Source organism: Lithobates pipiens, unplaced genomic scaffold (genome assembly GCF_037356315.1).
Source record: "Lithobates pipiens isolate NorthernLeopardFrog02 unplaced genomic scaffold, aLitPip1_a1.2 Scaffold_55, whole genome shotgun sequence".
In the NCBI taxonomy this organism is placed as follows: Eukaryota; Metazoa; Chordata; class Amphibia; order Anura; family Ranidae; genus Lithobates; species Lithobates pipiens.
Window position 1 is genome coordinate 2,533,167 of NW_027507877.1, and position 12,109 is coordinate 2,545,275.

The window sequence follows — 12,109 nt, forward strand, 5'->3', positions numbered from 1 at the left end:
CGAGCCCAGTGGGAGCAACGGAACACACAAAGCCACACTGCAGGCTCTCACCGTCCAGCCTCGTCTTCTACTTCTCCTTCTCCTCTCTCCTCACAATTGTCCTCCACTCCACCTTCCATCACGCCAAGCTCACATTTTTCTGCAAAAAGGCAGGCTTCCGTGGGCCTAATGTTTGAGCGTAAAAAAATGATGACGCCGGATAACCCTCTTGCCCAACGGTTGGCGGCTGGCTTGTCAGAACTCATAGCCCGCCAACTACTGCCATATAAACTGGTGGACTCGGAGGCCTTTCGCAAATTTGTGGCCATTGGAACACCACAATGGAAGGTCCCAGGAAGGAAGTATTTCTCAGAGAAGGGCATCCCAGAGCTATATGGCCATGTTCAGCGGCAAGTGAATGTATCTCTGGCACACAGTGTCGGTGCCAAGATACATCTGACCACAGACACGTGGTCTAGCAAACACGGGCAGGGAAGGTATATCAGTTTTACTGCCCACTGGGTGAACCTTCTGACGGCCGTCAAGCATGTAACCCGTGGCACCCGTGTAGATTTGGTTTTACCGCCACGGATTGCATGCAGGCCTGACTCTTCTTCTCCTCCTCCTACTCCATCCTCCTCCCTCTCCTCCTCAGCTGCCTCCTCCTTTTCCGCTGCTAGCGTCTCTTCCACTGCACCGCCCAAGCTCCCCAGAACCTATTCCACATGCCAGGTGAGACGTTGCCATGCCGTGCTGCGTCTGTTGTGCCTGGAAGCAAAGAGCCACACTGGCCCGGCACTCCTTTCAGCTTTGCGTTCACAGGCAGATGAGTGGCTAACACCGCTCAATTTGACAGTTGGTAAAGTGGTGTGTGACAACGGTGCCAATCTGCTTAGCGCATTGAAACAGGGCAAAATCACGCACGTGCCGTGCATGGCACACGTCTTAAACTTGGTCGTGCAGCGATTCCTTGTCAAATACCCTGGGGTCCAGGACATCTTGCGGCAGGCAAGGAAAATCTCGGCCCATTTCAGAAGATCTTACACGGCCATGGCTCGCCTTGCTGACATTCAGCGGCGACACCATCTGCCGGTCAGACGTCTTATTTGCGATTGCCCGACGCGATGGAACTCAACCTTCTATATGCTTGATAGGCTGCTCCAGCAGAAACGTGCAGTTAACGTCTACCTGTATGAACTCTGCGAAAGAAACGGTTCTGGGGAGCTGGGTTTTTTTTCACCGCGCCAGTGGCTGCTCATGCGCGACACATGCAGACTTCTGCGGCCATTTGAGGAGATCACCAAACTGGTCAGTCGCAGCCATGGCGCCATCAGTGACATGGTACCTTATGCCTTCTTTCTGGAGCGTGCATTGCGTCGTGTCATTGATCAGGCTGTGGAGGAGCAGGAGCGGGAAGATGAGGAAGTCGCAATGCTGGATGAATTCCCAGGGGGGGCTACTCTATCTGAGACAAGTCAACAACAGGAGTCTGATGAGGAGTCAGAGGAGGATGGTGCCGGGGCGGATGAGCAGGAGCAAGAAGAGCATGCTTTAAACCTTTCTGGGATCCCTGTTGTGCGAGGATGGGGAGAGGAGAATGAAGAGGACGACATTATCCTGGATGATGAGCAGGAGCCAGGCCACCACACCGCTTCCACTTTAGTGCAAATGGGGGCCTTCATGCTCCAGTGTTTTAATAGGGACCCCCGTATAAAAAGCATGAGGGTCAAGGACCAGTACTGGGTGGCAACGTACTTAGACCCCCGGTACAAACACAAAATGGCGGAAATGTTACCGCCGTCGCAGAGGGCTGTCAGAATGCAGCACTTCCAGGCCTTGCTTCGAGAAATGCTGCATTCTGCTTTTGCGTGCGCTGGCAGAGGAGCAATTCCCACTCCCAGAGAAGGATTTGCGGGTACCAATCCAACAGCGCCTGCAAGAAGAGGCCGGTTTGAAGATGTGTTGGTGACTTCGGATATGAGGTCATTCTTTCAGCCGACCCATCGACAGGTGTCATCCGGATCCAGCATCAGGGAACGCCTAGACCGTCAGGTGTCCGACTACATTGGGTTAACGGCCGATGTGGACGCTCTGAGGAGTGATGAACCCCTAGACTACTGGGTGGGCAGGCTTGACCTCTGGCCAGAGCTTGCCCAATTTGCAATCGAACTGTTGGCTTGCCCCTCATCCAGTGTCCTGTCCGAAAGGACGTTCAGCGCAGCAGGGGGGATTGTGACCGATAAGCGTACTCGCCTAGCTCACCACAGTGTTAACTACCTCACATTTCTAAAAATGAATGAGGCATGGATCTCGGAGGAATTCAACACATGTGATCAGTAGACCATGTATATGTCTATAAACAATTTTTGGAATCAAGCACACAGACCTTCTTAATTCATTTGGCTCACTTCCCTGACCCAAAAAAGCACACCGTACTATATGCCCCTACCCTCCTCTTTGAAGAGGTTGAGCGGTGTCATATTTCTACTGGGGCTGCTTATTATGAGGGGTTCCCACCATCCCTGTGCTGTGCTGACTTCCTCCTGGGTGTTCTTATTATGAGGGGCTCCCACCATCCCTGTGCTGTGCTGACTTCCTCCTGGGGGTTCTTATTATGAGGGGATCACACCATCCCTGTGCTGTGCTGACTTCCTCCTGGGGCTGCTTACGGTGCTGCTGTCAGCGCTGTATGTCACGGAGCTGCTGTCAGCGCTGTATGTCACGGAGCTGCTGTCAGCGCTGTATGTCACGGAGCTGCTGTCAGCGCTGTATGTCACGGAGCTGCTGTCAGCGCTGTATGTCACGGAGCTGCTGTCAGCGCTGTATGTCACGGAGCTGCTGTCAGCGCTGTATGTCACGGAGCTGCTGTCAGCGCTGTATGTCACGGAGCTGCTGTCAGCGCTGTATGTCACGGAGCTGCTGTCAGCGCTGTATGTCACGGAGCTGCTGTCAGCGCTGTATGTCACGGAGCTGCTGTCAGCGCTGTATGTCACGGAGCTGCTGTCAGCGCTGTATGTCACGGAGCTGCTGTCAGCGCTGTATGTCACGGAGCTGCTGTCAGCGCTGTATGTCACGGAGCTGCTGTCAGCGCTGTATGTCACGGAGCTGCTGTCAGCGCTGTATGTCACGGTGCTGCTGTCAGCGCTGTATGTCACGGAGCTGCTGTCAGCGCTGTATGTCACGGAGCTGCTGTCAGCGCTGTATGTCACGGAGCTGCTGTCAGCGCTGTATGTCACGGAGCTGCTGTCAGCGCTGTATGTCACGGAGCTGCTGTCAGCGCTGTATGTCACGGTGCTGCTGTCAGCGCTGTATGTCACGGAGCTGCTGTCAGCGCTGTATGTCACGGAGCTGCTGTCAGTGCTGTATGTCACGGAGCTGCTGTCAGCGCTGTATGTCACGGAGCTGCTGTCAGCGCTGTATGTCACGGAGCTGCTGTCAGCGCTGTATGTCACGGTGCTGCTGTCAGCGCTGTATGTCACGGAGCTGCTGTCAGCGCTGTATGTCACGGAGCTGCTGTCAGCGCTGTATGTCACGGAGATGCTGTCAGCGCTGTATGTCACGGAGCTGCTGTCAGCGCTGTATGTCACGGAGCTGCTGTCAGCGCTGTATGTCACGGTGCTGATGTCAGTGCTCTGTATTACGGTGCTGCTGTCAGTGCTCTGTATCTCCTGCACCCTCTTGTTTGCCTACCCTGGTCCCTGACCTTCCCTCTCCTCCATTGCCTTCATTAGCTCCATAGTCCTGAATTGTCAGAACAATTTCCCAAATAAAAAAAAAATGCTTGTAGTTATCGATCCCAAATTCACCTCATACATGTATTATGCTATTGTCCAGGTGGTGGGACTACGTGCTACCCCCTAATAATTACCCCGTGGCCGCAAATTCGACCTAAAGGTTTGCGAAATTCGCCTCCCATTGAAGTCAATGGAGCCCGCGGCGAACGGTCGTTTTCGCGAACGTTTGTGTCCGTTCGCGTTTCGCGTTCGCGAAACGTCCCGTCGGAAGTTCGTCCATCACTACCCAAGAGACCAAAGCTCGGTGTGATCCTAGGTTCAGACTTGGATGTCGGCTCATCCTTCGTGTCATACAGCTGGCTCTGCCAAGTGGTGTTGCCCCTGAAACTATACAAGCACCATTAAATGGGAGGTTAATGAGCCACAACTCGAGGAACCTTAGAGCTCCACAGGACCCAGGTTGAGAATAGCTGCTTTAAAGTGGTTGTAAACCCTTTCAACACACTTTGACCTACAGGTAAGCCTAGATTAAGGCTTACCTGTAGGTCCAAGAAATATCTCCTAAACCTACATGGTTTAGGAGATATTTGCTGAAAGACAGGCATGCGCCATAGAGAGCGGCCCACTGAACGCACTGCCAATATGCCGCACACATGCGTGGGAGTGACGGCTTCGCCAAATGATAGCCGAGCAGCTAGACCACTGAGAAGATGGATGCGCCGGACTACAGGGGACAGCGGTGACATCGCTGGCTCCTGTGTCAGGTAAGTGACACATAATGGACTACGATCTGATGTGATGCATAGTAGTCCATTATGCTTTACCTTTGCAGGGAATAAGAGGAAGTAAACTCATCGGGGTTTACTTCCTCTTTAATAGAAAAACTTAAGAGGGAATTTTCTCACTTTGGGGAGATTTCTATTAATTTGCTTAAACAATTATTGAATTCCATTCTATCCAGAATGAGTCTTGTCTTCGGAGAAACTTTAACTATATTCTGTTGCGCTTTTTTTTTTTTTTTTTTTTTTTTTTTTTTTTTTTTTTTAGGCTTGATAGCCGAGAAGGGGAAACTGTAGCTGTCGAGGCAAGGATGAGAAAAGTAAAGGTGACCCTTTCGTCCTTGGGCATGAATGTTAAAGAGGTAAGTCTTTAATGTTTTTGTCTTGTAAACCTTGAATTTGAAACCACGTAAAATGGTAAGTGTTGGTCCAGACCTGCTCCTCTCACCTGTCCATGAGGAAATGAGGTGTTGGCTCAAAGAAGCCCATCCTTGCTCACCAGTGTAAGGAATGGGCAAATGGACTACTTTGCCCAGCTGTTGCTGACCTTGGCTTACTTCCTGGACTTGCTCTGCTTGGCTAAAGCTGACTACCACTTCCTGCTCTGGTGCCAAGCTGCTTCAGTATCTTGTCCTGAAGACTGCAACTTCTAGCTCTACCCGTCTAAGGAGCGGGCACCACCAACCAGCTGCTCTGGTACTTGTGATACTCCATGCCATCTCTCTGCCTCCACCTTTTAGGAGTGTAGGGCATGAGGTGCAAGAGAGGCCTCTACAATTTTCCAATCTTCACCCCATATGTGATAGTACAGCTGCACTCATGTCTCCGTCCAGAAGCCACCACTTCCCTAAAATGTCTCACCATAGTTACAAAAATAACCCAAACCTAACCCTTATGGCCAAGCCATTCACAACGAAACACCTTAAGGAAGAGGGGCTTCTTGACGGCGCCATGTTTCAGGTATACAGCTGATTGCATACACACATTTGGAAGAGTAGAGATCAGAGTACAACTCTCAATCATTTTATTCTTTGACTATTATCTTGTATAAGGTAAGATTTACCTTTAACCTCGTACTATAGCTTTACACAGATGTTGAATTATCCCATACTTGTTTTCATGCTGTTCTATCAATTTTTTTTTTTTTTTCCTTTGAAGAATTGCAACCCTCCTGTAATCGCAGTTTTGGGATCTGGGGGTGGACTCCGTGCCATGATTGGTTTTCTGGGAACTATTTCGAAACTGGCTGAACTCAACCTTTTGGGTACCGTGACCTACATTGGTGGGATATCTGGATCAACATGGTATATATGTTTTCTTACAATTTTTGTATAACGCTTTATTGAACATTTAATGGATTTCTAATATACAATTTTATTTATTTTTACTTAAGCCCCAAACCATTTGGCTGAGCAAAGACTAGAACACTTTTTGCGATTCGGCACTGTCACTTTAACTGACAATTTGTGCGATGTGGCTCCCAAAGAAAATTGACTTTTTTCCCACAAATAGAGCTTTCTGTTGGTGGTATTTGATCACCTCTGCGTTTTTGTTTAGGCTCTAAACAAATGGAACAATTTTGTCTTCCAGGACAGCCCTTGAAAGATGGAGTCCCTCCCATCCACACAAGAAACACATTGCCATAGTTCAAAAGGTGGTCCCTGGTCAGTCACTTGTGTTTACTCCTCCAGAGGAACATGTTGCCAGGAACCAGGAGAAGGACTACATCTCTCGGGGGCTGCCTGAAGGTAGCGGAGCCGCAAAGGTACTGGGTCCTATTTAGCGGTTCCAGGTTAGTCGTTAACTCTTTTGCTTTTTTTGGGCTCGGGTCCCATCCAGCTGATCTGGAGCAGACCAATCTGTGTTGAGACTTCCGAGTCTCTGGAGGCACAAAGAGGAAGGGGCAAGCCTGTGCTGAGCCTAAAAATCCTGACCAGCATCCAGCTATACTGGACTTGAAGCATGATCCATGGCTCGAGAGGAGGAGCATGGAGGCTAATCCCCCCCCAGGACACTCTGGATGCAGGCACCAGCCAAATCCAAGTAGACTGATGGGGAAGCCTTTACTGTGTGTCTGGGTTTTTTTTATTTTTATTTATTTTTTTTTTTTTTTGGTTTTGCCGATTAAGTCCATCTCTTTATTCCAGGCTACGAAAGCTCCAAGGGAAGACCAGTCAGGCCACAAAGAGCACAAGGACAGTTTATTTCCTCAATTAGGGCACTAACAAAGCCTTATGCAGACAGTGTATTGTAGGCTTACTTAAAGGAGCCAAGGGAGAGTCGGCTTCTGTTTTAAGGATGAGATGGCATCAACCATTAAATCTCTCTGGCAGTTAATTGCAGATGTAAACATGTCTGCTTCCACCAGTAGAGTACCTGTGATTCCCTCCTCACCATGCCTTATGACACCCAGCTCCGGGGAGCCCCGTACAGTCAGGAAGCTTAGCCCCACATGGTCCTGCATTCTGACAGGCCCGGAACAGGATGAGTATCAGGCTCTAGCTAGAAAAGCAGCAAAATAAAAGCTATCACTTGAGGAAATAGATGAGCTGTTGAGCGCTGTTTATGATGCGCTGAAAATTCATGAAGAAATTCAATTGACCAGACATGATAAAATGTATGGGGCTCTGGGGGGGAAAAAAGCAAAGGTATTCCCTATACATGGCGTGCTTCCTGTCCTTGTCCATAAGGAGTGGACCGGATAAGTATTCCTTCCTAATTCCCTTAAAAGAAGATTCCCTTTTGCTGAGATTCCAGAGGTGGTCTGGAATAAAAATCCAAAACTAGATGCTTCTGTCCAAAGTCTCAACAGTCTGACCTTGCTTTTGAGGATACAGGTCATTAAAGACCCAATGGGCAGAACAGACATAGCCTTAAAAAGGGCTTGGAATGCTTCTTTGGCAGGCTTTAAACCAGATCTAGCCACTTAAATCTGGAGTTCTGGTCTTCGCAACTACAACAATGCCTAAAAGCGGGCACTCCTATGGGGGGGCAAATTATGGGTCTTATGACACCAACTATTTTGGCTGTACAATGGGCCAGGTTCCACTAAAGAGACCTTCAGAGGTTCTTGTTGGAACAGTTAAGACGGGTAACTATCTGGAAGAAGAGGTATCGCTTCCCAAGTAAAACGCTCCCTCTGATGGTGGAAGGACACAGAATTTAAACAAAGGGTTTCTCTGGGTCTTGTCACATCAACATCAACTATGGATGCGAGCAGCTGGGATTGAGGAGCCCATCTTGTTTCAGGCTGGAACCAGGACAGATGGATGCCAGAGTTGAAACATTTCTCCCCAAATTGGAATGAGCTAACAGATATCCTCCAGAGCTCTACTAGCCTTTCAGAACACAATAGAGGTTCACCATCTAAAAGCCTGCTCAGACAATGACAGCTGTAGTTTATATAATCAAGCAGGGAGGCACCAGAAGTCCTACTAATGTTGGTGGCCAGGCATATATTGCAGTGGGCAGAATCCATCTCTGCAATACACCTAAAAGGAGAGCTGAACACTCTAGACTTGAGTAGACAACTAGTTTCAAATCAAGACTGGTCTTTACCCCCGGAAGTGTTCAACCACATATCATCTCACTAGGGAAAACCAGTAGTGGACCTATTTGCAAACAAAGAATGCAAAAGTTCCCAATTTTTGCTTGCTATGTCCAGGAGATCTCCCCTTGGCAGTAGATGCCTTACAGACTCCATGGACCTTCAGCTTGGCTTGTGTGTTTTCCTCCACTTAAAGTGGAAGTAAACCCATGGATTTAAACAGTTAAAAAAAAAAAAAAAGGCATGCCGGGAATGCTAACCGCACATTGGCTGTGCTCTCAGCCAAACCATCCAATGGCTGGTGTCATAACGAATCACATGTGCAGCACCATAGCAGTTGAAGATTAAACGGAGGCAAAGATGGCAGCTTCCTTGGCTGAAAACGATACGGGAGTTTACTTCCACTTTAACCTCATCCTGAGAGTTCTAGCGGAAGAGTTGTGTTTAATCTTTGTAGCACCATTTTTGGCCCAAGAGACCATGGTTCACAATGTTACTACAGTTGACAGACCAGCCTCCTCTGACTTGCCTGCAGACAAGACCTTCTGTCACAGGGGCTTTTTTCATCCACAAGTAACAATGCTGAACCTTTCAGTGTGGTTACCGAGGAAGACATTCTGAGAAGCAAAGGCCTGATGGGGATTCAGACCTTGTTAGTCACAAACCCAAGCTATTTACAGGAAAATCTGGAGGAAATTGAATAGCTGAGGTGTTGTAAACATGGATACAACAAATATCCTACAGTTTCTCCAGGAGGGGATGGACAAGGGCCTAAATCCTAGTACTATTAAGGTTCAGATAGCTGCCTTAAGTGTATACCTGGAGAAACCGTTACAGGAAGATCCTTTCATCGATAGATTCTGTAAGGCAATCTTGAGATGCAAACCAGTCAGTTAAAATGGCCCCAGCTTTGGATCTATCAATCATTCTAAAGGCCTTTTTGGGGTCTCATTTTGAATCTCTCAGAGGCCGCTCTAAGACTGATTACATTCAAGACAGTACTTGTGGCAATCACTTCAGCCCATAAGGTTGGTGAAATTCAAGTTCTCTCCATCAGAGCCATTCCTCCAGATTCTAGACGACGGCGTCATCCTAATGACGGACCCTGGGTTCTTACCAAAGGTAGCATCTAGTTTTCATGGGTCACAAGATATTGTCCTCGCTTATTTCTGTCAGACTGTCTCAAACGAGAAATTGACACGTTTTTGGACCATTGTCATTTTTGCAGCCTTTAGTGCTATAAAATTTCACTGATTGCTGTAAAAATGTCAGTGACCACTAGCTGGCTAGGAAGGTAAGTGTCCTAGGGAGTGATTCTAGCTGTTAGGGGGCGTGGTGATGAGTGAAATGTCACTGATCATAGCTCCCCATCACAGGGAGCCATGATCTGTGACAGTGTCACTAGGCGAAACAGGGAGATGCTTGTTTTACATTAGCATCTTCCTGCACTTCCTCTCCGTGAAACTAACGCAGATATCCCCCATCAAGTCTGCAGGACCCACGATCCTGCTAGCGGAGCTCACGGCAGGGCCGCTCATGTGCCACCAGTGGTGCACAAGTGACCCCATGGCACCAAATTCAAAGGGATGTACAGGTATGCCCATTTGCCAAGCCGTGACATTCTCATGACTTGTATGTACATGTGGCGGTTGGCAAGTGGTTAACCACTTCATGCCCAGGGCAACTTTTACTTTTTACATTTTTTATTATGATAGAGATGGATAGACCCCCCCATTCGTTACCAGGCTATGCTACCCCCCCCCCCCCCTTTGCTATCTCAAGGGGACTGCCAAACCTATGTGATGGCATAGTCAGAGAATGGGTCCTTTATGGAGACATGAAGGTCCATTAGACCTATTGTGTCTCCCCTGCTGCTAATCCAGCACAGACCATGCTTGATTAGCTGCTTCTCTAGCTACAGTGGCCAGGGAGGGACAGCTCTTAACAAGAAGTAATGAAATATATTGTCTCTTTCAAATCTTTTTTTTTTTTTTTTTTTTTTTTATTTCCAGGCATTCATGGAGTTTATAGGAAAAGGGAGCAATGAAATGGGTTGCAGGTTAAGATTGATGGGGGTCCAAGGAAGGCTTAAGTATGGGGGTGACTAGAGAATGTGTTAGCAAGTTTGGGAAGATTGAAGATGTGTAGGATAGAATCAGAGGGTGACCCATAATATTTGTGAGGGTCCAGGGGACAGGTGGTTTGGGTGTTAAAATAAGTTTGGCAACCTTGTCTATAGTATCTCCTGGGCAGTTAGTGGGTGGAAGCAGTGAAGGACGAAGCAAAGAGTTGAAGGTAGAGAGGAGGAGGCAGGAATTGCATTTTTGGAGGGCAGATTTTAAAGTCTTTGAGACTTTAGTCTTATGCCACTGATGATCAAGAGTGTGTGTGGTGTGTATTTATTTTTGGGACTTCTGGTGTCATCTGTTTGCCAGGGTTGTAGGGGTCTGGACCTGATTCTGTGTATAGTGAGGCGGGTAAGCTTGTCCAGGGTGGAGGATAGGGATCGATTGTAGATGGAAGTGGCTAGATTGCGGTAGGACATGTGGTCAGTAGCAGAGAAGAGTTGAAGTGGCACTGTTTTTACTGGTGATTGGAGGGAAAGGTGGTGGAAGATGGGGACAGAGTAACACTAATAAGGCAGTGGTCACAGCGAGGGAAAAGGATTGTTGGAGTGGTGGGACATGGATAGAATACAAGGTCAAGGGTGTTGCCATCAGAGTGAGTAGAAGCCTGTACCCATTGCTTCAGGTCAAATGAAGACTTTAGACTAGGACATTTGGAAGCAGCTGTGTTCATATGAACAAGGATGTTAACGTTGCTGAGAAGGATTGTGGGAATTTCAGACAAAGTAGGGCAGCCAGGAAGAAAAATTGTCAAGGAGAGTGGATAGTGGTCCAGGGAGTTGGTAGATCACAGCCCTTAAGGACATTTAAGAGAATAGACATGTACAATGAGCTTCAAATGATGAGGGACAGTGAGGGTGGAGAGTGAAGAACCTGGTCCCCTGTATTTATAGGAGGCTTTCCATTCCACCTCCCTTGCATCGTCTAGGTGAGTCCAGTGAAGGCCACCATGGGAGAGGGAAGCAGTAGAGGCAGTGTCAGATTCATGAAGCCAGTTTTCAGTTGCAGCCACTAAATTAAAGATGATGGCAAAGGTTCTGAATTTGTTGCAGATAGAGGGCACAGGAAAAAGGAAGCTGGTTTTGAGAAGAGGAAAGGGGACTAAGGCCCCATGCTCACAGGATGCTGTTAAACACGTGTTGAGAGGCAGTTGGACCCCCCCCCCCAACTGCCCCTGAACTCATGGAATGTTATCCTATGTGTCCATGTACAGTCTCGTGTTTTTTTTTTTTTTTTTTTTTTCACAAAGAGAAACCTGCATACCAATGTCTAGTCGCCCCCCCCCCCCCCCCCCCACCATGTTTCCATGTTGAACACCCATCCACTCTAATCAAGATTGCAGAAATGGTTAATACATGCTTTCTGAGCTTGGGAGGGTCTATATGATATCTTTACAAACTCTTATAGATGTAAAACGTGGCATGAAAACACAGCATCGGTGTCTCATGTGCATGGGGCCTAATGTGACTGCTGCCAGAGGATGTGAGCTGATGGATGTGTAGTGTCCACAACCTTTGCTGTGCGGCCTTGACTTGTTGGGCTTACCAGTTACCTTCTCTCGGCCTGCTCTTCCATGTCTAGGGGTTCCCAGGGTTGATACCCAATGACTTTGACACAGATTAAGTCCTCTTTGGAAGTTATTATCGCAAAATAAAACCTTTTTAAACAGTCTCTTAGGGAACAGAGGGTACAGGGTGAAGAACTCGGGCTTCTTGAACTGCGGCCTAGCAAAGTCTCTAATTCCACCCAGAGAGTAGCCACTCGCAGCTGGGTACTTCAAGGCTGAACAGATCGCTAACCAGAGATCATGGCAGTCAGCGCGTTGACTCAAGACTTGAAACAGTCCATTGACTGTAGACAAGTTGTAACTAAAGGTGAACAGGAACGTTTCCTGTCTCCTCAATGGTACTAGAAAAGTGTGGATTCGTCAATGTCCTTCCCATC

At 48.1% G+C, this 12,109-nt stretch overlaps 1 protein-coding gene across 2 annotated transcripts in view; it reads left to right on the top strand.

Moving 5' to 3' along the window:
- Positions 1 to 12,109, top strand: part of LOC143957716 (cytosolic phospholipase A2 gamma-like) — a 138,052-nt gene that overhangs the window by 17,761 nt on the left and 108,182 nt on the right. For both annotated transcript variants that reach the window (XM_077467414.1, XM_077467413.1), the window contains 2 exons: positions 4,761 to 4,854; positions 5,651 to 5,796. In XM_077467414.1, coding sequence (XP_077323540.1) covers positions 4,761 to 4,854; positions 5,651 to 5,796 — 240 coding nt within the window. The remainder of the gene's footprint in view (positions 1 to 4,760; positions 4,855 to 5,650; positions 5,797 to 12,109) is intronic.